Raw genomic sequence first — 21,859 nt, forward strand, 5'->3', positions numbered from 1 at the left:
AATAGCTTTTAATATACAGTATAATGTCCGTAGAGTTAAAATTTTCAGGTTCTTAATTTTTGACATCTTAAATGATTCAACTGCAAATTTTACAAACAGGAACGTTTATCTTTTATTGGTAATATAATCTCATCCGAAAATGTAGAAGATTCAGTGAAGAACTTCATTTAAATATTTTCTTTGTCGCGCAGGCCATTGTCTTTGGTTTAATAGGCTTATTTGCCGAAATGATGTCCACCATATCCGTATCCGCCGTATCCACCGTAACCCCCGTAACCACCAGGATAGCCTCCGTAACCACCAGGATAGCCTCCGTAGCCACCAGGATAGCCACCGTAACCATAGCCACCATGTCCGTGGTGATGGTCGTGATGATGATGATGTCCGCCAAGCAAACCTTCTATCAGACCCAAGAAAGGTGCAGCTTCAACGACCATCGATGCAAACACTACGAAGAAACCAAAAACTGCAATCTAAAATAGTTGATCAGAATTAGAAAAAGAATTCTAAGTGTTGGCCGTAGCTCGACGCATCGTTACCGTGTTGCGGATCATCTTGTTGCTGTTGTTCGTGAAGAACTGTTGATAATGTCGCCGCAGCGCTAGCTTTTTATAGCGAGGTAGCAGCTGGATTACAGAAATCCTTCCGTAGAAGGCAGGAAGGCACTCGACAACTTAACCCAAGGTTAAAAACGCTTTCGTTTTCTCGCCGGGAATTCTTTGACGTCCTGACCTTGCCTTATTATTGGAAACGGAGGTTTTCCGGGTCTTCATTCCACGCTGGTGGTTATAGGTGGAGTTTCGTCTTTCAAACAATTTTTTTTGGGAGTTCGCCGCATGTGTGTGTGAGGTAAACGCATGGGACGAAACACCTGACTATACAAGGATATCATTGATGTATAAACGCTGTTGGGCATTGAATCTCTTGTAACGAATGTGTTGCTGGTGTGTATTAACAAGATCTTTAGAGGGTCTGAAAGCAAACAGAATTTATGAACCAAGAACCTTGGCCTAAATGAAAAACACGCGGAAGACGCTCAAGTTACTGGTTTTCTACAAACAAAATGACTGCGTTATTGTGACACATGTGTTGCACTATGGAAAACGGATTTCTATTTACCTGTAGCTCAAATGGAATTCAAGAGGTAGAAGGTGAATCGGGAAATCTTTGTTACAAATCCCACATCCAAAAATAAAGTTAATTGCGGCAACACTCGTTAAATTTCGTACCTAAACCATGTATATATATATATATAGATAGCAATATCGTTTTTTAAAATAAATAGAAAATAGGAAAAGTCGGGCTTATTATTTTGTCAGGCTTATTTTTTAAGCCAATATGGTAAAAATCGGGTACAATGCTGAAAATCTCAATCAAACTATGATCTAGACAGAATCCCTATCGAGAAATTTAGAAAAACTGAAAAAAATGAACTGCTTGAATTATGCAGTTCTCGAACAAAAAATAATCAAGTTGTCTCTTCCAACTGCTTTGGACCTGAATAATGCAAAAACTATTGATCCCATTCAGAAATGAAGCTGATTTCCGGGTTCCCCGTTAAATTTTGAGTAAGATTCATGTATTTTTAGCCATAGTTAGATTTTTGCCAAAAATGAAAAATTGGGAAGGCTTATAGCCTTCTCACTTTTGTCGAAATCCGAAAAAAAATGAAATCTCATGGAATTGGATGAAACTCAGTAGAAATAATCAGAATTGAACGCTGATTCCAAATATAGCATCGGTTTTTTCCTTGGTTGTATAGTTTCCGAATAAACTTCTTATTGCAAGAGAAAAAACTAAAATAACGTTAAACGATGTGGCTACGGATAAAAGGAAATTCCGGATTTGAATCCGTCCGCTGTGTCATCTCATGGCAATGACGGTTGTCGAAACAATTACCTTCTCCAGTTCATCCTTTTGACAGAGAGAAGAAGATCGGAAACCGGAAGTGTAGCGTTGCCACGGTCGAATGAATCCTCTTACACCTCGGGCAAATCGACGCTATCGCGAATGGGATACCCCCCCCCCAATTCTATCTGATATCCTTCTGTTTAGAAATTGCATCAAAACACTTGATCATATGTCAGAAAGAAATCAACATGTTTCGTTTTTTAATTCTTAGTTAATGCCGTCGCTGTGCCACCTTTCATTTGTTTTCTTAGTTAAGTTAGCTCTTCCTATAAATTTGCTAATTCCTATATACAATTTATTTAAGTATTGCCATTTTACGTTAATAGTTAGTAGAGCAGAAAAACCCAGCAGCTTCTCGAGGTCCTAGACATAAAAAATCACCTAGTCGTTGAGGCCGCGGCCATTTCAAGCCAGTTTGTAGCCATTTTACCCTTGCAGGTTTACGCTATTAATTGTGAGATACCAAACGTACCATGTCCTGCTAACGAGCCGTCCTTTTCCCGCGTGCAGCATGCAGATTGGGCTGTTGCATAAAACCGCAATTTCCTACAATGGCGCTAACAGAGAGTGCGTGTTTGCTCGGGACTAACTTCCCGAAAACTATTTTTATCGTACACAGCGAGACACAGCAAAATATATGTGGGTAGTTGGGCCAGGCGTTTTCTACGATGACGCAACGAAAGTGTACCCAAGATGCATGGTATTTCCCCGTGCATTACGCCAGTGAGTATGTTCACCGAGATAACAGAAAACGATAAACATGGAATATAATAAACGGAAATTGAGGAACGCCCATACCGTGACCTCGTTTTTCTTAGTTCAGCAACTATATAAACAAACGAAGTTGTACTCTTCTTTGTACGATAAGAACACAGACATCCTCCGTCTCAACATTAGAAAAATGCATCGTCCACTCGTAATGGTAATTTAAAACTATGCGAAGCTTGTGTATAGACAAAGCCGTTAACATTTTTCACCATTTCCAAAAACCGCCAACGTTTCCGGTTCCGGGTAGCTTCTGTTAGTGACACTGATGGCTGTTTACACCGTGGCTGAACGTAAGTACACAGGATTCCATGTGAGAACTTGAACCATTTGTCACTGTCAACGATAATTTAGTTGGAATATTTTGTTTTTAAATACTTGAGCTAATTTGCTGACGTTGTGTGATGTTCAAGGAAAACCGTTTGATCGCTTCGTGTGGTCCTTACTTATTAATAATGCTGCTAATTTAAATTACGTGATTGAATAACACAGTGTTAGGGAGGTGCCCAGGTTCGTGCAGATATGAGTGCCCGGAACGAACGCCGGAAAACGAGCCTTGCGCACTTTGCCAATGTGGCAAACCTTACGGACCACTGTGCTGTTTGTAAAACGTTTTTTGTTTATCAACAGCAGAATTCCCTAGCGCTTTTATTACGTTCTGATGATCTTTAATTTGTAGTGACATCAGATTCATGTATTATTTTTTTGTGTTTCAATAATTCTGAACTGGCAGAAGTTCCTCCATTTTTATATTTATTTACCGTTGTAATTGAATAAAAGAATTACAAATATTCACGCCGAGATATACAAACATGACACGAATACTTAAATTAACAATGAAACAATAAATCTGCCAGCCTTTGGTGATCGAGGAAGACAATGACCTTAACGTCAGTTTTCAGTTGTACAAGCCAATGGAACGTCTAGATGCTTCTTAGCCTAAGAAACCGAATCCTCCATGATGTCCATCGAACCCATGGTGATGTCCATCAAAACCGCCATGATGGTGTCCCCCAAAACCACCGTGATGGTGTCCACCGAAACCGCCGTGATGGTGTCCGCCGAAACCGCCGTGATGTCCAATGAATCCATCGTGATGATGATGATGATGATGATGTCCGCCACCCAACAAGCTTCCAACAATCCCTAAAATATTACGACGCTCTCGCCGGCCCTCGGCCATTGCAAACAAGGCCATCGCCAAAACAACGATCAAGCTAACAACGATCTAAAGATAAATCAAATATTATTTAACACACTAAACACGACACGATTAAATACTTCTTACCAAACTACGGCTCATTTTTATAGCTTGTGTGGAGTTGGGACTGGAGAATTGATACTGTTGCTGGAAAGCTGCAAGAACTGCAATAATAACAAGACTATTTGGCTTCTATTTATATGAACATTCAGGTCTGGTAGGAAGTGGTAATGTTACTACACGGTAGGCAATTAAGGTCAACGTAAAAGAGGTATCCTTCCTTTTATGAAGGTCGACTTTAGCTCGTCATATTGTTCAGTAAAGACAGTCTTAGTAGCTTTTTGCTTGCTCTGAAAATGAAATAAACGACCTTGCAATAAAATTAATTTTTTTTATGTACTGAGGCCGAATAATTTTGATCCAGGAATCTGCTAGTCTTTGCGTGATTCATAACCGGGACAAGGATGTTTTCATGGTTGTTTTTTTCGTGGTTGTTGTTTGCAGAGTCACGGTGACAACTCTAGCAAATCTAATAGTGTTTGAAATGTAGAGCCTTATAATCTGTTGTTATCGGTCACAAGACTAAACTATAGTGATTATTCGGCAGTTGCTATGGTCGTGTTGATAACGAAAAGCTCGAGAAAGCTCTTCACACGTGGAACTGGTATATTCAGGTCGACCCAAACACAGGTGAGAAAAAAAAACAAAAAGTGAAAACTCAAACTATTCTTTACTTAATCATGTTTTATAGCCAATTTCAACGTAGTAAACAATGACCAACAAACAGGTAAAATGCACAAAACAGCTATCTTCTATTTAACGATGTCAAAACTTGTTTTTCAAATCTATAGCAAAGCTATGATTACTTTGTAACCGTCGTTTTCCAAACTGCCTTAGTACCTGATGGTCGATCTCACCGGTAAGCCAATTTCATTGTCATATAGTTAAATATTCAGCAAATGCTAATTTGTTTTAGGAAGGAAATCGTCGAAGTGAATGCAGTGGCGGTCCACTCGCTCAATGTGGATCGCCAAAAAGCTTTTGCTGGATGTTGCCATCCGGAAGTAAGGGAGACATTCAACTTTTTTAAATGTTCCTTGCTTATTCTATAGCCTTACTTTTTCGGGTGGGCGAAAGCTTGCTGATTGTACATTTGGCGATACGTTGCGAAAGTTCGCGCAATGGTTGAATCAGCTGAACGGCCCCTTCATCTTAGTAACAGATAATTACAACGCTTTGGCTTTGGATTTCAGAAATCAATGTTTGGTAAATTCGGTTTATCGTTCATGCACCTTCATTATCTTGATGATCTTGTATCGTATGCAAATTATGCTTTAGAGATCGGGATACGACATGCCACCATTCGCAACGACATGGTTGAACGTGACCGAATTTTGGAGACGACGTTATGGAAACCGTGAAGTAAGTGCAATATATTTTTGTTGAAGTAGGAGTTGATGGATTGCCAAGTAAATATGTTTGAATATAGCAAGTGACGGTCGATCAATTACTGGAACACTTTGGCAAGAATCGTGTATTGGACAAGGGCAAACGTACGTCTCAATGCAACGCTCGAAGTCTAGCCATTGTTACAGCCGATATCGTTAGAATTCACCGAGCATTTTCGTTCAAAGCAAACGAAGGTTGCAATGAAATTTCCATCGTGTTAGACGTTATTTGAAATCCGGAATTTCACCACAAGATTCTTTGTTGTTTATGTCATTTGTTGTACAAATGTAATGTTTCAGGTAACATGAAAACCCCGATGTCTACATTGTTGTTTATAAAATTTCATTTGACGTCACGATCTAAGATTGCCGTGCGATGAAAACAAATCCATAAAGCTCCATGAGATATCGGCCTTTATGACCGGTACTGTATCAGCAATGTTGACTCTACTCTGCCAGGTTAAATGAGGCTGCATGCAATGAACTCGAGTTTATAATACATATCACGCTCAACCTGCCAAGAACCCCGTTCATTTCTTGTTCTTTTTTTTCCCTTTTTTCCATTTGAAAATGGCTTTTCAAAGTTTACTTATAGAAACGCTTGGATCACTAGTTGTTTGCATAATTCTCGTTTCTTTTTTCCGACATCTATACAGTAAAATATACGCAAAATGTCTAGGGAAGTCGCCATCTATGACTGATGGTGATGCTTCCAGTAATGTCAATCCCTCAAACCCACCACAACAGATCAGAGATCTTCCTCCTCCACCCTCGTATGATGAAGTCTTATCTAGTGAGATATTTGTCATAAATATTGACGAAAAACATGATCCTCCAACCTGGTACGTCAATGAGCACCTTCCCACTTATGACGAGGCTATTGTGATGAGCTCTTCTTCATCGTAAAGGTAAGTCTTATTTCTTAAAAATCCCTTCAACAAATTAGTATCTTAATTATTGTGTTATTACGTGTTTAGTCCGTGAATTTTGATTGACTGCTAGACCAAAAAAGGAATCGTCATGAAGTGTGTTAATATCCTCGCTATCTCGCCAAAATGTTTTTGCTAACGAACCACAAGATCCTCAATCTTTCTCAGCGTGCTGAAGTCGCCGATCTTGTAAATTGATCCTGTATAATGTGTGTTGGTCTGTTCCGCTCCCATGTAATCCAAGTAAATTTTTGTCCATGTATCCTATTTATCAGCGTGATCTTTGATAAAGCAATACACTTTAAGCGCCTGTGGTTTTTTTCTTGTTTTTTCATGACTTAAAGTATTATAAAGCTTATCGCACGATTAGCGTATATAAACTAGTATTCACAAGTGAAAAACTAAAGTTGAATGTGTTTTGTGAATAAATAGAGGAATAACAACTTCTGTTAAAGCGACAAGCGAAAAAGGAAGCGGTATCGTTGAATCAAACTGGTTCAGCGCGGAGTTAAATATCGATTGGCTTTGTTTTCCCTTCTTCTATCGATTTCATTGCTCAATACTCCGGGCCTTATCCACAGACCCGGACTTGGAACGTGTGTTGAAAACCTTGAGTGACTCATTCTTCATAAGAAGTGTGTACTGACGTGCGAACTTTCTTTATTAAGCTTCCGGATTGTTTATTTCTCGGCCCAGTGCTTTCGTACCAACAGTGGAGTTCGTTTGTCGTTTGATCTAGAAAACTGTTCACTACCAACAGAAACCATGTCGCTGTACCCGTCCCTCGAGGATATGGAGGCTGATAAAATGATTAAAGTAATTTCAGTTATCCCTTCTTGATAGTTGAGGAGGCGTTTCTTTTTTGCCAACTCATTGTTCTGTTGTAAAAAGAAAACATGGATGATGCATTTCAATAGGAATAAGTGGAGTTGGCTGAATGTTGAGACCTCAGTATTCCTGAACTGTTGTTGTCCAAATTTTACATAAACATAATTGTTTTCTGTTTTTCAGGCCCAAATCCAGGAATGCCGTAAGGCTGTACCGGCCCCATCCTATGGTGTCCACCCCCCTCAGAGCATTGGAATACAGTATGAAAATTCTATTCTGTATCCTTCACTTAATGATTTCATGGGCATGGAAATCACTCCAGAAATGCTTGCTGCCAATCAAGTGGCTCTGTTTCCATCTCAAACAGTAACTTCTTTAATCCATTCAATACTGTTTTGCTCATTAATTCCCTGTATTACAACCAGAACACAACAGTAGCTATCTCGAGCCATTCTGCACCTTCAGCCCCTTCGTTTGGAATGGTAGCCCCTCTATCAGGCCAGAGTATGGGACTAGCCCGTGGCCAAGTGACTCATGGAATTAGAGAATTAGTTCTGTGCAAAGGAAGTGATGGTAAAATAGGAGTTCGCTGTCAGGTACAGACAAAAAATGTGATTTTTAAAATATAAATCATCTCATACTAGAATTCAAATTTCAGGCTATTTCAAAGGGAATTTTTGTAAGCTTGGTACAATCTGGATCTCCTGCTGCTCTAGCTGGTTTGCGTTTCGGCGATCAAATTCTCCAGATCAATGGAGAAAACGTTGCAGGATATTCCATGGATAAAGTCCACAATATCTTTAAAAAAGCGGGAGTAAACAGTATTCGCGTCGCTGTCCGAGACAGGTATACTACTTTAATATGTCTGTTTTCATATGCGCTAAAGTTCAAAAAAATTTTCAGGCCTTTCGAAAGGAGTATCACCTTACACAAAGATAGCTTTAGCCACGTAGGCTTTACGTTCAAGGAAGGATGCATCACTAGCTTGGTGAAGGAATCTTCTGCCGCTCGCAATGGCTTATTGACCGATCACAATCTACTCGAGATCAATGGCCAGAATGTTGTTGGACTAAAAGATAAGGAAATTAGTCGTATCATGGATGGTGCTGGAACGTGCGTTACTTTAACAGTCATGCCCAAGTTCCTCTATGAACACATGATTAAGAAGTATGTTCTGTTATTACTTTCAATCATTCTTACTTTAAAAATTAAATTATAATTTGGATTGTTTTATAGCATGTCTAGCAATTTGCTGAAAAAATCGATGGATCATTCCGTACCGGACCTATAGTGAACGGCGTTTTATCGGAAGTAACGTAGATCAAGTCATTTTGTTTTCTTGCCCAACGATGGTGCATGCAGGGTCGACCAATGAGCCAATCAGTCGCCCCACACGTTCTATATATTAACACAGTTTCGTGATCCTCCCTCAATTGAATTTAGTTTTCCTTTTTTTCCTTCGTTTTTGACGATGTGATTCGATCAAGATTTGTTTACATTCGCTGGTTCTGGTCTCAAAAAAAAACTTTTCTTTCTCGTTTGCCATAAAATGAATAAGTTGGGCGCTATATAATCGACGTTGCTATATTAATCACAATACATTCTTTCAAAATCTCACAACTTTGCCTTATAACAATAATACTTTCTTTACACTAGAATGGGCGAGGACGAACTGGAAGCTTCACGAGAGTCGGCGGCACTAAGTAAATCAACTATTTCCCAGAAATGCAATTTCTCAGCCAACGTTTTCGGACTTAGTAATGATCGAGAAGTGGCTAGATAAGCATCTGCACCGGCTTTCAACAGGATTCGAATAATTGGCATATCTCTCCTTAATACAGCGGCGTAAAGGGGACTGTCTCCATTCTGTGGAAAAATGCACGATCACTCATCGGAAAATTCTGGCCGTTTTCGATTGAATAACAAACCTGGCACAGTTCCAGCGAGGGATTTGCTTGTAACAATTCTCTAACAGCGTCCACGTGTCCTTTTTGGCAAGCTTTCAACAGCGGCGATACCCCGTCCTACGTGAAAGCAACGAAGGGTATTGACTGTCAACAACGAAGACGGATTGGCGAATCTTTTACGTTTCTAACGATGTTTGGATTGGCCCCGGCGCTTAATAAAAGACGAACCACATAATCGAAGCCCATTTGTGCAGACATGTAAAGAGCAGTAGCTCCATCCAAGCGTCGAATATTGATCATCTCTTCAGCCATCAGAGCGGAGCTGTCCTTTGCTGAATCAGCAATGGCGAGGATAAGAGAAACAACTTTCGCGTGTCCGTTTTGAGCTGCCAGAAACAGACAAGTAGCTCCATCCTGCAAATTAGAATGAAACGGAAATAAGTCCTATTGCTTTGAGAGTTGAACCAATAAATTGACCACAAACTTAACAAGAAGGCAATGGGAAAAAACAACAAGAAGCCCCGCTGTTTTCTTTTTATCGCCACAAATTGCGGTAGCTGACGTCACGGAGCATTTGGCGTTAAACACGCAAGGCCAATACGCCTTACGCGGAACGGCACAGTAGTCTTTTATTTGTTCCGCAAACTTTCAAAAAGGAAACGATTGCTGGTTTTGTGACACTCCTCACTTGGCATGGAACTACGGTTGATTTTAAAGTGTGTTCGTACAAAGCACGAAACAAGAAAGAGAGCCCGTGAATGGTGTGCGTATTTCTCTCAAACAATCAACATGTCATGACGTAAGCTACCCTCGAGGGGAGTATATGGGTACAATCAACACCATTGATTCTATTGTCACCTCCTTCTCATTCATACTTGTACGAACCATTTAAGAGTATGATGAAATTTGCCGATCACGCAACATATATAGAGGCCTTACACTTCCTGTTAATTGTATTAGCATTACCTTCATTTGGTAGTGGATGTCGGCTCCGCTATTTATCAACTCTAGGCAAATTTCGGCATGACCTTGTTGGGCGGCAATCATTAACGCTGTTCCCCCGTCCTGGTGTTAGTCATCAGATAACAGCTTTTCAAGATACGGATATCACAGTGATTGCTGCTTTTTTTAAAACTCATATTTACCTTGCATCGACCATTAACTTGAGCTCCCGCACGGATGAGTAAGTTGACGATATCGTTGAAACCACCTTGGGCGGCCAAGAATAACGATCCCGCTCCAGTCTGCTGGAAATCACGAGGGGAAAAAAAGACTGGGATTATAGAGAACATCATAAACGAATGTTGCGGTGTCAATGTACATACCTTTCGGCACAAAGTAGGGTCAGCACCCTGTTTGATCAGTTCTCGGCAGCATTCGAAATGCCCGCCGGCAGAGGCCATCATCAACGGAGTTGTTCCTTCCTAAAATGCCACACACAAAAAACGAGAGTAAGAAAAAAAAGAAAATCACATAGTCAAGGTCTAATGCTGAATAACAAACAACCCTGTGATGAGAGCTGGGAATTTTTCTCGCCCAAAAAAAAAGGAGCAAACAAACGTCATAAAATGATGTGGGTGTCGGCAGCCAATCGGAAAAATGCGTATTCAGCTTTGAGCACAACTATACAACGTTTAGTTAGGTCAAATAAAAGAGCGGGCGGAAGTCAAAAATTTGTAATCTAACCGTATCGATAATATCTAGAATGTTGTTCACAACTCTTAGCAATCTTATTGATTAGAGATAGCAAACTTTCTTTTGCTAAACAAAATGGCTTCTAAATTATACATTTCAGCGGTGTCATTCGGTACCGATTACCTATGCAAAAGCATGTTTCCGGCCTAAATTGTACGTATCCGTTCCCCATTAATGAGGTTGTATGGCTTTCGTGGTGGCCGTGTGGGATACTTCAAACAGTAAACATTTGAGAGAACAGAGGGTTCAAGTACGGTAGTTATTAATAGAAATATCGCAAAGGATACACTAACCGGGATTCCAAGACAAGAACTGTTACATTCCGATAGCGGTTGGGCAGTGTACACAGCATCTCGGTTTTTATTTTTACCTTGTCGCGCGAGTCGGTGTGAACTTTTCCGGATTCAAGCAAGTGTCGCAGGTCCATAACATTTCCTTGTCGAGCAGCCGAATGCAAGCGGACGTCACTTAACGATTCCTTCTAAATCAACAATTAAAAACAAAAGATATTGGAAATAAATAGGTAAATAGAGCACAGCACATGGTTTGGCAGACACATTTACTCACTTTGTAAGACATGCTGGGAAGAGAGCGTGAAACACACCAGCGTCTCATGCGGCTCGCCTCTGATCTCTCTTTGAAACTAGAAAAGTCTGAGGCACATTCCTAAAGTTTTGCGGGAGTGGACTCGGTTTCTGTTTCGGTTAACGACGCCATCTGTCTACTGTTTGCCCAACATAGCGCGATCAAGGTTTCGTTTTACCTTTCTTTTATTCTTTTTGAAAACACTAACTTGGGAAATACAACCACCCACTTGGACTTGGAACAGAATACATAGATGTAGTTTAAAGAGATGTATGATGAATCAAAGAAAACCCAAACCACGATAGGAAGAACAGTGCACTTTGCTGCTCAATAAAGGCTTTTTTCTGCTCGTTTAGCTTTGAAATGTTAAAAAGGAACATCTACAAGAAACAAACAAATCCAAAACCAAGAAATTCAAATTCAAGTTATTGGAAATCAGATACGTTTGAAATGAACTACTCGAAAGCCTTTTTCACATCTTCGAATACTTGGTCGGGCGACTGAGAAGCGTCGATTTTTCTGACTAGACCCAGAGCTTCGTAGTGCTCAATGATGGGCATCGTGTCCTTGACGTAAGTCTGAAAGCGCTTCTTCAGACTTTCCTCGTTGTCATCGGAGCGCCCACTTCCGGCGGCACCGCGTTGGAGGCAACGGTTCATGCATGCCTGGTGGAGAATGGCTATGATAATATAATTGTGTCACGAAACCGAATAAGATCGACATACTTCTTGGGAGCAGTCGAAGAACAAAACAAACTGCACATTTGTTTTGCTCCCCATTTCCTTCTGCCAACCATCTAAGTTGTCTTTGTTTCTTGGGAAACCATCAATCAGAAATTTGTTTTGTCCATTCTTTTCCATTGCCTGAGTCAAATAATGCAGCAAATCAAATTGCTCTTTAAATTATGGCCAATACAGTAAATTTCAAAGGCTGAATTACAGTGGCCAAAAGGCTGCAGGTTATTTCAACTGGAACAATAGTTCCATTGCGAATGTGATTTTCAATTAGCTCTCCATAAGCAGAGCCAGGAGTGTTACGCTCCTCACGAAGCAGATCACCAGCAGACAGATGGACATATTGGAAGTTCTACAGCGAAATGCAATATACCAATTCCATAATCTAAATTGTAAAGTTTCCATGAGCTACCTCAACAATTTTAGCACACTGTGTTCCTTTACCAGCACCAGGTCCTCCCAAAACGAAAACAACGTTCGGCAACTCGTCAGACATTTTCGTTTTGATATTTCTAATGTTTCTAATACCTAGACTACTGGTAACACAGCCGATTCTAATGATCGAAAAGACACGTAAATACACTGGACAATCAGCGTGTACAGAACTTGACAGGTATCACTGACAGAAAGTTATACTAAGCCACGTACCTTCTTGTCAGCAGACCGAACATACACGTCAATGAACGAGACCCTGCCTGGTTTCCTTATACTCCTCCCACCGGTTTCTACACGGTCGGTGGTAACGAGTAGGAGGAACTAGCCATGCATTAACCAATGTGACACAACTGGTCCCGCGTGAAAGCGGGTGCGGGCTAAGCAGCAACTAAAACCACGATATCAAGCATTTGTTTTTTGTGGTGAATTTTTTTTTATATTGAGGCTTTGATGCAATCTTTTTGAACTTTTATTTCCTAGATAATTTATAAAGATATAAATGATAAGTGACGACTGGTGAAATCAGTTTGCACTTTACCGTATGCCGATGCCGGCGTCTGCTGGCTTTGAGACACAAGGAGGCGCGCGCGCTAGTTGCTAGAATATTAAAAGTTCCGCACATCCATTGCTTAGGCAACAACAACAACAAAACTGCGCGGAAGTGAATGTATCGAGTCGGCTTGTTCCCTCACCGACTTCGTCATCCATCCCACACACCCTTATCAATTTGCAAAATGAATTGATTTGAGTGAGTGTTGGGCCGGCTTCCGGAATAAGCTGTCCTATAAGCTTGCATGTAGGAAACGAAGAATTTTAGTCAATCTTGAAAAATGAGTGCAGAAACGGTTAAGGTGATAGTTCGGTGCAGACCCATGAACGAAAAAGAAACATCCGAAAATTATGAAGGGTATTAAATAATTAAAAGAATGCATTTTATCAATTTTTAACATGTTTATCTTAAAGAATTGTAAATGTGCTACCAAAACGGGGTGCTATTGAAATCCTAACACCTACAAAACCACAGACCTCAAGGGAATTTACTTTTGATTGTGTGTATGATTCAACGTAAGTGCCTATTTATTCAAGTGGTTGTTTTTATTTTACAGAATTTGAGTTTTGATGTTTTCTTTTTTTTTTTTTAGTTCAAATCAAAAAGATCTCTATGATGAGTCCTTCAAGCCTCTGGTTGATTCAGTGCTTCAGGGTTATAATGGGACAATCTTTGCTTATGGCCAAACAGGAACAGGTAAAACGTACACCATGGAAGGTGTTGCAAAGGATCCTGATAAGCAAGGTGTTATTCCACGCTCATTTGAGCATATATTTAATCATATTGCTCAGTCTCATGACCGACAGTACTTGGTCAGAGCATCTTATCTGGAAATTTATAAGGAACAAATCAGGTCTATATTTTCACTTTACTTTCTGTGGAAAACCTAAAATAAATCTATTGCGTGAATAGAGATTTGGTATCGAAAGATCCAAAAAAACGGCTTGAACTAAAGGAAAATTCTGATACCGGAGTATTTGTCAAGGACCTTTCGTCCTTTGTTTGCAAAAGCGTGGTTGAAATCGAACACGTAATGAATGTTGGCAACGTTAACCGCTCGACTGGGTAAAATATTTACTTAGAAAATTTTAATATGGCTCTCGCAATTAAATTTTTATTTAATAGTGCTACTAATATGAACGAGCATAGCAGCCGGTCTCATGCTATATTCATGATAACAGTTGAGTCCTGTGACGTTGGGCAAAATGAAGAAAATCACATCGTGGTTGGAAAGTTAAATCTTGTCGATTTGGCTGGCAGCGAGCGACAGACGAAAACAGGGGCATCTGGTAAATTATTAATAAAACCATGCTTGAAAAATAATAAAATTTTTCTTTCTGTTTTTCTCCATAATGAAGGTGACAGACTGAAAGAAGCAAGTAAAATAAATTTATCGCTCTCAGCCTTGGGCAACGTAATTTCCGCTCTTGTCGATGGTAAAAATGGTCACATCCCTTATCGAGATTCTAAGTTGACGCGTCTTCTACAAGGTAAAGTCTGTAACATTTTTTCAAATATGAACACCATTTCTTAAGCCAATCAATACTTTTTCTCTAGACTCCTTGGGTGGCAATTCGCGGACAGTGATGGTGGCCAACATTGGCCCAGCTTCATATAATTATGAAGAAACTTTAACGACGCTTCGTTACGCTAATCGAGCCAAGCATATCCGTAATAAACCTCAAATCAACGAAGATCCCAAAGACGCTCTTCTTCGCAGCTTTCAACAAGAGATAGCACGTCTAAAGGCCTCCTTAATTAATAAAAAAACTAAGCCAAAAAGGAAGGGTGAGGGTGGATTACACGATGTATCGAAATCTTGTGACGACTGGGCTGATGATACGGAAGCTGAATTGGAACAAGAAAGGAAGGATATTCTCAATAACAGTAGCCTCATTGCCGAAGAGAGGGATCAACTTCTTAAGGTATCATCGTTTTAAATTGTAATTACAAATGGCATTATTTGATTGAGTACAATTTTGCTTCCTAGACATTGCAGAACAAACAAGAAGAGCTCCACAAGAAACGCGAGAATCAAGAAAAACTCGCTTCTAGAATCGAAGCTCTCGAGAGCAAACTACTAACTGGTCATATTGGTGCTACGTCAGAGAATGTGACAATCGAAGATGTAACGAAGAAGCAACAGCAAACGCTGGAAGCTCACCGTCAAGAGATTATCGAACGCGAGGTAATTAAATCAATACAGCATTTTGAACGGTGTACTGACTAGTATTTGCAGCGCCAAGAACGAGAGATACGCCAGAAGCTGGAAAGCCAAGATGAGGAGGTAATCGATTTCAAGGAGAACTTCAGTTCGCTTCAACAGGAGATCGATTATAAGACAAGAAAATTGCGCAAAATGTACGCTCGCTGGCAGAGCGTCCGTCAGGAAATGACCGATCTCAGCGATGAGTTTGGCCGGCAGCGGCGCGAGCTGGAAGAAACGCAGGAAGTGCTGATGAAGGAGCTAAGGCTCAAGCAGCTAATCGTCAGCCACTTCGTTCCTCCCGATTTCCGGCGCCAGATCACGTCGCGTTTGCGTTACGAGGAGGATGAAGAGAAATGGTCATTGAGTCCAGCAACGGAGATGCCTTTGCTGCCCAGAGGATGTGCCTCCAAGTTCGAACTAAGACCGACATCGGATTTCGAAAAACTGGCCCGTTCAGCAGAAGAATCCTCCTCGTTCGGTCGATTCAAAGTAACGACAATTTTGTTGTTTCTGAAATGTTTCAAAGATAACAAATTTTAATGTGTATAGTGCGAGAACATTTTCCTGCTGAGCCTGGATATTCCCCAGAGGACCACCAAGGAATACGAAGGCCCGGAGATCTCTCCGACATTGCAGGCGGCTCTGACGGAGGCGCTACAGTCTCAAAGTCACCCGATGGAAGTCCAGTCGTCCAAATACAAGCCGGTTGACATCCATTCGTTCTTGAAATCGGCTTGCCGCCGCAAGATGCAACTAATCCAGCGTCCGAGATCGCGCAATTCGGCCAAGTATAACAATTCGCCATCGCACAAGCGTCACCCCCAAGGCCATGCGCCGGATGGAACCATAACAGCCGCACCGTATCCCAAATCACGAGGTCTTGTACCAAAGTAGAGAACCCGATCGCTATCCACTTCTTGGGTAAGTCGCCACTTCAACATTCACCCTATTTATCCAAGTGCTTACGAAATATCCAATGCTTTATTTAGTCCACACCCTACCAAGACGATGGCCTCGTCCTTTACCAGGTAGTTTGTTGCGTAAGTTGGATTTGGAGAGTACGCGAAAGCGTTCTCTGCTCATCCGTTGCAATCCCCAACGTCACATCAACGCTCTGACCTTCCTGGATTTGGTTTATCTCGTCTGCCTTTGTCACATCGCCTACTGCATCTATCGAGCGGTCGTCGATCTTTTGTCATTTTGAGAAGTCTTTTTTTTTTCTTTTTCTTTATGGACATTTTTTTTTACGATGACGATCTCCTCATTGCAGTTGTCACATGCTAGTCGATCGGCAGCTGTTTCCTCCCCCCCAATCTCAGTTTTTAACATCACCCTCCTTGGTTCCATTCGGCGTTAAACTCGCAATCCTTTTACGTTGTTTTTGATGATTTGGTTAGATTTTTTTTATTCGTTAACACAGTTATTGATGTTGTGAGTAGTTTGTATTATCTTATGTTAATTGGTTTTAAAATAGATGGATAACACCGGAGATTCGTCGCGCGTGCAATCGCTTTGCATTTACAACTGTCGGGCGTTCCACTGAAACCGGAAAAAGAGGGGAAATTGAGACATAGCACTTGACAAAACGATCAGTTCGTAGCCTTCGGTTTCGTGCGTGTTTGCGCCATAGTGGGTGAAATTGGGGCCATTTGGTAATCGATAAATGTGCGGTGGTTGCATTCAGTTGTTTCTATGGTAGCAAATAGATGCACACCAACTACCAATCAAGAAACTAGACAATCGTATAATTGTCCTAAACCTTAAAACATGCAGTTTTATTTCTAGGAATAACCTAAACTAGACTACTAGCACGTGACTATCGATTTGTAAACCAACTGACACGCACACAAATAACAACTTAGATCTACCGTAAAATGCTTTGATGTGTATTGCACCAAAGGGAAAGAAGGGAAAACAATACTAAGTTGTAATTAGTTGTCTTTCTCTAACTACAGGTTGTACTAGAGTTTAAAGGGATAGCACAGAGTGATTTTATCTATTCCTTGGAGATGCATCTGAAATTATCGACACACGAGACTTTTTGGACTTTGTAACCGTAATTTTTTTCGATTATCACGGCTCTGAACGCAAAGCAGTCTAGAAATTCAGAAGAGAGATAACAACTGAAAGCCAAACAGCAGTGGAAGTTTGCTTTGTGTAGGGTATTTAGAAAAAATTGGATACCTGGCCTCCTTAGAAACTGAAATGGACATTGTGTTGGACTATTCTGAAGAATTCTTTTTTAAGCCCTACATTTATCCCGAAACATGGCGACAGGACGATCCGTTAAGACAGCTGATCAACTTGTATGTCGTAACCAACATAGGGGGCGCTCTGCTGTATTTATCTTGTGCGACGGCTAGTTTCTATTTGTTATTTGATCATCAGCTAATGAAGCACCCTCTATTTATAAAGGTAAAAATTAATTAATTTTATGTTTTGCTTCAATTTAACTATCTTTAACCTACAGGATCAAGTGAAATTGGAGATTCAGTACACGTTGAAGTCTGTTCCATGGATTAGTATTCCGACTGTGGCGCTCTTCTTCCTCGAAGTGCGAGGCCATAGCAAACTCTATGATGAAGTTGAACCATCACCCTTAGGTAAAATTTGGTAAACAATGTATCAATCCCACATTTTTCAATTTGGAAAATTTTTGCAGGTTGGATGAAAGAGTTTGCTAATTTTGTATTCTTTGTACTGTTCACGGACATGTTGATCTACTGGATTCATCGATTCCTTCACCACAAGACCATTTACAAGGCATTACCATTTCTTAACAAATCACCTACTTAACTAAGTTCTAAATCAATGTAATCTCATTTCTAGCATTTTCATAAGCCACACCATATTTGGAAAGTACCATCGCCATTTGCCAGTCACGCTTTTCATCCGGTAGATGGCTTCCTGCAGAGTGCCCCGTACCATATTTTTGTCTTCTTGTTCCCCTTGCATAAATTGACCTACCTCGGTCTATACGTCATCGTCAACATGTGGTCGACGTCCATTCACGATGGCATGTTTTTGGTCCCCAAAGCCCTGCAACCTATCATTAATGGAGCTGCCAACCATACCGTCCACCATCTCTACTTTGATTACAATTACGGACAGTATTTCACCTTATGGGACCGCATTGGGGGATCCTATCTAGATCCGTCCATTAAGTTGTTGGAAGAGAAGGGTGCTTCGTGGAAAGAAAAGCTCAACTAAAGGCTGTGGTGTTCTGTACATTGAGGTTTCTAGCTTAAAGAAATTGGATTTTAAATGGTGCAAGTCAATTCTAAGCTGGTAGTGAGTAAAACATAATGTGGTTCTTCAGTGTTATAATATATCAACGACGTCATGGCGATTGTTTCTGTGCTTTCTCTTTAAAAAAAAGTAATTTCCAAGGAATTCAACGATGGATTTGCGTTGAGCTCGAAAAATTGTCATATTCTCGTCGCCGTTAACCCAGGTGATAGTCGTTGATAACGTTTCACACAGTTGGTTCTTTGTAGTAAGTCATGCTCCACATTTTGGTAAGTAGGCCTCAACTGTATTACTTCAAATCATCGTTTTTCCTAACTATTGTATTTTTCAAACGTAACCAGGTACTATTAGTCATGACCATAATGCCAATCCTGGCAAAAAATGGTAATCTCAAATTAGGATGTTAATAGAATAGGTGTTATTTAACACATTATTTGATAACCTTGAATTAATTTTAGATGTCTTGACAAAAATTGAGGCTGGAGAATCGTTTAACGTTCGACTGAGATTTATGAATACGCAAGATTATCTCTGTGTGGTGGAAAGTAATTACTCGGAAGATGATAGACGTCGTCGAGTGCTCAGTTTCCCACTGGGGGAAGAATTAGAGAGAAACACAATGCTTGACTGGTTGCTGGAACCTGTGCAACAAGGCCAAGAAAATGCACCTGTAGTTGTCCGCTTCAGCAGTATTAAACATCCGGGAGAATACCTAATAGCTGGAACAGACGCTTTGACGTTGGACGAGAATCGACGCAAAGTCTATACTTGGAAAGAAACGGGAACGGATTTCAGCGAATGGGGTGGTCCGCATGATTGGCTTCTGCTAGAAAACCAGATGCCACCTGAGGATCGTTCTTCGTCCAATTCGTTTATTTTACGTAATAAGAAATTCAACGAGGATCTTTACGTCAGCAAAGAGCAATTTGAACTTAATCCCAAGTACCGCGCAGTTTATACCTGGCGTCAAGACATTAAGAATGAAAATTCAGCCAGTGGAGCTTCAATAAGCGCGTGGGAGATCATCATTCAAAAGGAAAATCCATCATCGTGAACTTGCCCTGCAATCATTTCACTTCGTCTTGTTATATTTGTAGTTGTTCTCTTCCTCTGTAGTATAATGTCTCAGCGAATCTGTAGATCACGCAGAGAAAATATCTAATGTGTTTAGTTTCTCGACAGTTGGTTGATTTAGTGCCATGTCTACGTTAGGCCCGGTTTCCGCCAAGATGGATTTTAAACACTTGCAGGATTTCCATGTCTGTAGAATGCCAAAAAGGATTTGTCGACTGGCATTACTTCAGTCGCATTGAGTCATGTGTTATTTTGAGTCCTGATAATGTGAGATAATATAGTTTGGGAGCGTGAAACCCGGCGAATGCGTTCGTCTAGTACTTTATCAGTTCGGTACCACAACATCCGACAGCAAGTGTGTCACCGTTCGCCGGCGTGAATGTTGGTTTTATTAAATAGCTGGCCGCATCGAACACCACAAGATGGCTGGAAGTAATACCGTAAACTGTGAAATTATTAAAATGTTTTATGGTGTCAAAAGCTTTTGTCAGATTAGAGAGTGATTGCGCATTGTGTTTGTCATTGTTTACGTCATTGTTTACGGATTTTTCATTGTTTACCTTGATAGCATGTGAATCTTGGGAAGAGGACGACCGTGAAGGAGATTTCAGAAAAACTGGCCAGACGTGTTACAACAGAGAAAAACAATCGAACGATGGCGGACATGTCTTTGACTGTGCTTTTCATCCGACCCGGCCTTTACTAGCGTGCGGATTAAGTAATGGATCGATCCGGTTATTCCGTGGTCGGGATGCAGACGCAGTGTTCGATAGCTGGACAATAGACGACCGATTCCGATTGGACAACGCGACCCACATCAACTGCTTGGCTTGGAACGTAACAACTCCGTTCTGATATTGTAAAGCTTTTAAAACGGAATATTCAATTCTTATTTTCTAAACAGGTGGATGGAACGCGGTTAGCGGCCGGATGCTTTGACGGGACAGTTGCAATATGGCAGTGCAATGGAACCGATGACTCTGTTATACCTTACCAAGCAAAAGAACATAATTTAGCAGTATTTGACATCATCTGGAATCGATGGAACTGTTACCTGTTTGCCACACGAAGCCGGGATGAAGTATTAAATTACAATAGAATTTATCTGTGTGACAATTTTAATAATTGTGGATTGGATGCTCTAGGGAGAACTCCAGAGGATATTTACATGGAACTCAGATTCGAACGAACCAGTGTATTGTCAATGCCTCGAACTCGACACGAAATTCGTTTGGGATTTCGAATGGATCTCTTCTACACGGCTGGCCGCATGTACTTATGAAGGAACTATCCTCATTTGTGAAATCGGGTCTAAACTGCCGGTTAGGCGTCTCAGCCACGTACAGTAGAAAGAGTTTTTAATGTTAAATAAAGTTTACGTGACTGGTATAAGATAATTCTTCGTTCAACTCTAGCCTGGTGTACGGAAAGTTCGATGGCATTTCGCGTTGCACTATCTCATTTCATGTTCAACTGATGGATCAATTAAGGTAAATTCAAAGCTTAACTAATTTCAAACCTCACCGTAAAGCTTTTTTCATTCTGTTCAGGTTTGGTCTAAAAACAGGCATCAAGAAGTCGGCGAGATCCAACTGGAGAACCGAGTCTATTGCGTCGATTGCCACGGACTTCGATCCGGCGGATCCGCTTTGATTGCCAGGTGCTTTATCTTTATGGATTGATTCAACTGTATAGAGACATTAAGCCAAAATTTCGTTTTGAGGCAATTATCGAATAATTTTGACAATATTTTTGTTAATCAGTGGGCTAGAAGATGGAACAGTTGCCATTTGGCACGTGACGGAAAACCGATTACAAATTCTCAGTGAACATTATTTGGATGCCGTCACTTGCATCTCGTTTTCACCTGACGGACAGTACCTGGCAACGTTAGATAATGAAGAAAAACTGATTATTTGGTCTACGGCGGTACTGTCACATAAATCATTATCGTCTATCGTAGACTTTGATAATGCTATTTGACGATTACAGAATTGGGTCGTAATCTTTCATCACTTTAAACCAGCAACCGAATACTGGAATCATATCAGGTGGAATACCACCAGCAACAAATTAGCGATATCCAGTACTTCTCACGAGGTAAAATAACAATTCTAAATTCCTTATTCTTTACACGAAGGGCCCCTAAAAACTTTACAAGTTATTATCTCAATGAAAATGCAGATCCATATTATCGAGCTGGAAGATGAATTCGAAGACTGCATCAGCTCACATGACGAATAAAAGTCTACGTCAATTTATCCCTTTTCAATAATTAAACTGTTGTATGTACCACATCTATCATCTCACATACATGTTGAAATTTCTACTTGGTGTGC

The 21,859-nt window shown here is 40.6% G+C and overlaps 10 protein-coding genes and 1 long non-coding RNA gene across 17 annotated transcripts; 7 read left to right on the plus strand and 4 right to left on the minus strand.

Annotated features, from left to right (window-relative positions):
* Positions 1-87: 87 nt before the first annotated feature.
* Positions 88-668, minus strand: LOC130692965 (shematrin-like protein 2). The gene is made up of 2 exons (XM_057516065.2): positions 540-668; positions 88-473 (listed from the first exon to the last, which is right to left on the minus strand). The coding sequence occupies exons 1-2, from the start codon at positions 552-554 to the stop codon at positions 216-218; spliced, it is 273 nt and encodes a 90-aa protein (XP_057372048.1). The 5' UTR covers positions 555-668; the 3' UTR covers positions 88-215.
* A 2,091-nt stretch (positions 669-2,759) lies between these two features.
* LOC130692973 (uncharacterized) lies at positions 2,760-3,458 on the plus strand. The gene is made up of 3 exons (XR_009001604.2): positions 2,760-2,833; positions 2,927-2,969; positions 3,169-3,458. It is a non-coding gene; the product is annotated as an uncharacterized LOC130692973 (long non-coding RNA).
* Positions 3,443-4,090, minus strand: LOC130692964 (histidine-rich glycoprotein-like). Its single transcript, XM_057516064.1, has 2 exons — positions 3,965-4,090; positions 3,443-3,904 (listed from the first exon to the last, which is right to left on the minus strand). The coding sequence occupies exons 1-2, from the start codon at positions 3,977-3,979 to the stop codon at positions 3,611-3,613; spliced, it is 309 nt and encodes a 102-aa protein (XP_057372047.1). The 5' UTR covers positions 3,980-4,090; the 3' UTR covers positions 3,443-3,610.
* A 452-nt stretch (positions 4,091-4,542) lies between these two features.
* LOC130692959 (uncharacterized) lies at positions 4,543-5,841 on the plus strand. Of its 2 annotated transcripts, XM_059494331.1 has the most exons (7): positions 4,543-4,567; positions 4,629-4,664; positions 4,729-4,796; positions 4,854-4,941; positions 5,015-5,143; positions 5,216-5,299; positions 5,367-5,841. In XM_059494331.1, the coding sequence occupies exons 2-7, from the start codon at positions 4,650-4,652 to the stop codon at positions 5,556-5,558; spliced, it is 576 nt and encodes a 191-aa protein (XP_059350314.1). In that variant the 5' UTR covers positions 4,543-4,567; positions 4,629-4,649; the 3' UTR covers positions 5,559-5,841. The 2 variants fall into 2 exon arrangements, with proteins under 2 accessions (XP_059350314.1, XP_057372041.1); XM_057516058.2 differs by lacking the exon at positions 4,543-4,567 and having other exon boundaries at positions 4,595-4,664.
* Positions 5,842-6,814: 973 nt separating this feature from the next.
* LOC130692949 (syntenin-1-like) lies at positions 6,815-8,694 on the plus strand. The gene is made up of 6 exons (XM_057516047.2): positions 6,815-7,070; positions 7,266-7,448; positions 7,508-7,678; positions 7,741-7,928; positions 7,986-8,249; positions 8,319-8,694. The coding sequence occupies exons 1-6, from the start codon at positions 7,020-7,022 to the stop codon at positions 8,371-8,373; spliced, it is 912 nt and encodes a 303-aa protein (XP_057372030.1). The 5' UTR covers positions 6,815-7,019; the 3' UTR covers positions 8,374-8,694.
* LOC130692947 (ankyrin repeat domain-containing protein 29-like) lies at positions 8,651-11,563 on the minus strand. 6 transcript variants are annotated; one of them, XM_059494818.1, is made up of 9 exons: positions 11,252-11,563; positions 10,978-11,165; positions 10,808-10,896; positions 10,315-10,413; positions 10,135-10,233; positions 9,956-10,054; positions 9,170-9,403; positions 9,011-9,106; positions 8,651-8,948 (listed from the first exon to the last, which is right to left on the minus strand). In XM_059494818.1, the coding sequence occupies exons 4-9, from the start codon at positions 10,393-10,395 to the stop codon at positions 8,730-8,732; spliced, it is 828 nt and encodes a 275-aa protein (XP_059350801.1). In that variant the 5' UTR covers positions 10,396-10,413; positions 10,808-10,896; positions 10,978-11,165; positions 11,252-11,563; the 3' UTR covers positions 8,651-8,729. The 6 variants fall into 6 exon arrangements, with proteins under 6 accessions (XP_059350801.1, XP_059350799.1, XP_057372028.1 ...); XM_059494816.1 differs by having other exon boundaries at positions 10,135-10,236; XM_057516045.2 differs by lacking the exon at positions 10,808-10,896 and having other exon boundaries at positions 10,135-10,236; positions 11,055-11,162.
* Positions 11,564-11,711: 148 nt separating this feature from the next.
* On the minus strand, positions 11,712-12,812 carry LOC130692955 (UMP-CMP kinase-like). Its single transcript, XM_057516053.2, has 5 exons — positions 12,652-12,812; positions 12,416-12,557; positions 12,209-12,355; positions 11,995-12,132; positions 11,712-11,934 (listed from the first exon to the last, which is right to left on the minus strand). Exons 1-5 carry the CDS (start codon positions 12,672-12,674, stop codon positions 11,725-11,727), a joined length of 660 nt encoding a protein of 219 aa, XP_057372036.1. The 5' UTR covers positions 12,675-12,812; the 3' UTR covers positions 11,712-11,724.
* A 194-nt stretch (positions 12,813-13,006) lies between these two features.
* On the plus strand, positions 13,007-16,686 carry LOC130692966 (kinesin-like protein KIF3B). The gene is made up of 11 exons (XM_057516066.2): positions 13,007-13,345; positions 13,402-13,503; positions 13,581-13,841; positions 13,901-14,053; positions 14,114-14,277; positions 14,347-14,478; positions 14,546-14,913; positions 14,979-15,176; positions 15,228-15,686; positions 15,747-16,118; positions 16,187-16,686. The coding sequence occupies exons 1-10, from the start codon at positions 13,269-13,271 to the stop codon at positions 16,089-16,091; spliced, it is 2,259 nt and encodes a 752-aa protein (XP_057372049.1). The 5' UTR covers positions 13,007-13,268; the 3' UTR covers positions 16,092-16,118; positions 16,187-16,686.
* Positions 16,687-17,311: 625 nt separating this feature from the next.
* Positions 17,312-18,422, plus strand: LOC130692953 (lathosterol oxidase-like). The gene is made up of 4 exons (XM_057516050.2): positions 17,312-17,612; positions 17,668-17,800; positions 17,860-17,960; positions 18,027-18,422. The coding sequence occupies exons 1-4, from the start codon at positions 17,403-17,405 to the stop codon at positions 18,405-18,407; spliced, it is 825 nt and encodes a 274-aa protein (XP_057372033.1). The 5' UTR covers positions 17,312-17,402; the 3' UTR covers positions 18,408-18,422.
* Positions 18,423-18,588: 166 nt separating this feature from the next.
* LOC130692956 (uncharacterized) lies at positions 18,589-19,619 on the plus strand. The gene is made up of 3 exons (XM_057516054.1): positions 18,589-18,715; positions 18,788-18,830; positions 18,905-19,619. The coding sequence occupies exons 1-3, from the start codon at positions 18,701-18,703 to the stop codon at positions 19,498-19,500; spliced, it is 654 nt and encodes a 217-aa protein (XP_057372037.1). The 5' UTR covers positions 18,589-18,700; the 3' UTR covers positions 19,501-19,619.
* Positions 19,620-19,758: 139 nt separating this feature from the next.
* Positions 19,759-21,852, plus strand: LOC130692942 (F-box-like/WD repeat-containing protein ebi). The gene is made up of 9 exons (XM_057516035.2): positions 19,759-19,952; positions 20,089-20,357; positions 20,425-20,601; positions 20,666-20,860; positions 20,936-21,010; positions 21,071-21,180; positions 21,284-21,449; positions 21,513-21,620; positions 21,705-21,852. The coding sequence occupies exons 1-9, from the start codon at positions 19,943-19,945 to the stop codon at positions 21,762-21,764; spliced, it is 1,170 nt and encodes a 389-aa protein (XP_057372018.1). The 5' UTR covers positions 19,759-19,942; the 3' UTR covers positions 21,765-21,852.
* The last annotated feature ends 7 nt before the right edge of the window (positions 21,853-21,859 follow it).

The sequence above is a fragment of the Daphnia carinata genome, chromosome 3 (assembly GCF_022539665.2).
Source record: "Daphnia carinata strain CSIRO-1 chromosome 3, CSIRO_AGI_Dcar_HiC_V3, whole genome shotgun sequence".
Taxonomy (NCBI): domain Eukaryota; kingdom Metazoa; phylum Arthropoda; class Branchiopoda; order Diplostraca; family Daphniidae; genus Daphnia; species Daphnia carinata.

What these genes read in the sequence shown, in the direction of transcription:
- LOC130692959 (XM_059494331.1), top strand. An exon ending in CCTGATGGTCGATCTCACCG is followed by an intron (nt 4,797 to 4,853) that starts GTAAGCCAATTT and finishes AATTTGTTTTAG; the next exon opens with GAAGGAAATCGTCGAAGTGA. An exon ending in ATTTCAGAAATCAATGTTTG is followed by an intron (nt 5,144 to 5,215) that starts GTAAATTCGGTT and finishes ATTATGCTTTAG; the next exon opens with AGATCGGGATACGACATGCC.
- LOC130692949 (XM_057516047.2), top strand. Translation starts at nt 7,020, where the DNA reads ATGTCGCTGTACCCGTCCCTCGAGGATATGGAGGCTGATAAAATGATT. An exon ending in AGGCTGATAAAATGATTAAA is followed by an intron (nt 7,071 to 7,265) that starts GTAATTTCAGTT and finishes TCTGTTTTTCAG; the next exon opens with GCCCAAATCCAGGAATGCCG. An exon ending in CTCTGTTTCCATCTCAAACA is followed by an intron (nt 7,449 to 7,507) that starts GTAACTTCTTTA and finishes TATTACAACCAG; the next exon opens with AACACAACAGTAGCTATCTC.
- LOC130692947 (XM_057516043.2), bottom strand. Translation starts at nt 11,299, where the DNA reads ATGAGACGCTGGTGTGTTTCACGCTCTCTTCCCAGCATGTCTTACAAA. An exon ending in ACACCGACTCGCGCGACAAG is followed by an intron (nt 10,414 to 11,054) that starts GTAAAAATAAAA and finishes GTGGCATTTTAG; the next exon opens with GAAGGAACAACTCCGTTGAT. An exon ending in ATCCAAACATCGTTAGAAAC is followed by an intron (nt 9,107 to 9,169) that starts GTAAAAGATTCG and finishes GCTTTCACGTAG; the next exon opens with GACGGGGTATCGCCGCTGTT.
- LOC130692955 (XM_057516053.2), bottom strand. Translation starts at nt 12,674, where the DNA reads ATGTTCGGTCTGCTGACAAGAAG. An exon ending in CCTGCAGCCTTTTGGCCACT is followed by an intron (nt 12,133 to 12,208) that starts GTAATTCAGCCT and finishes TATTTGACTCAG; the next exon opens with GCAATGGAAAAGAATGGACA. An exon ending in TCTTCGACTGCTCCCAAGAA is followed by an intron (nt 11,935 to 11,994) that starts GTATGTCGATCT and finishes ATTCTCCACCAG; the next exon opens with GCATGCATGAACCGTTGCCT.
- LOC130692966 (XM_057516066.2), top strand. Translation starts at nt 13,269, where the DNA reads ATGAGTGCAGAAACGGTTAAGGTGATAGTTCGGTGCAGACCCATGAAC. An exon ending in GTTGACGCGTCTTCTACAAG is followed by an intron (nt 14,479 to 14,545) that starts GTAAAGTCTGTA and finishes CTTTTTCTCTAG; the next exon opens with ACTCCTTGGGTGGCAATTCG. An exon ending in AGAGGGATCAACTTCTTAAG is followed by an intron (nt 14,914 to 14,978) that starts GTATCATCGTTT and finishes TTTGCTTCCTAG; the next exon opens with ACATTGCAGAACAAACAAGA.
- LOC130692953 (XM_057516050.2), top strand. Translation starts at nt 17,403, where the DNA reads ATGGACATTGTGTTGGACTATTCTGAAGAATTCTTTTTTAAGCCCTAC. An exon ending in AGCACCCTCTATTTATAAAG is followed by an intron (nt 17,613 to 17,667) that starts GTAAAAATTAAT and finishes TTTAACCTACAG; the next exon opens with GATCAAGTGAAATTGGAGAT. An exon ending in AGTTGAACCATCACCCTTAG is followed by an intron (nt 17,801 to 17,859) that starts GTAAAATTTGGT and finishes AAATTTTTGCAG; the next exon opens with GTTGGATGAAAGAGTTTGCT.
- LOC130692956 (XM_057516054.1), top strand. An exon ending in GCCAATCCTGGCAAAAAATG is followed by an intron (nt 18,831 to 18,904) that starts GTAATCTCAAAT and finishes AATTAATTTTAG; the next exon opens with ATGTCTTGACAAAAATTGAG.
- LOC130692942 (XM_057516035.2), top strand. An exon ending in TCAACTGCTTGGCTTGGAAC is followed by an intron (nt 20,358 to 20,424) that starts GTAACAACTCCG and finishes TTTTCTAAACAG; the next exon opens with GTGGATGGAACGCGGTTAGC. An exon ending in CGGTTAGGCGTCTCAGCCAC is followed by an intron (nt 20,861 to 20,935) that starts GTACAGTAGAAA and finishes GTTCAACTCTAG; the next exon opens with CCTGGTGTACGGAAAGTTCG.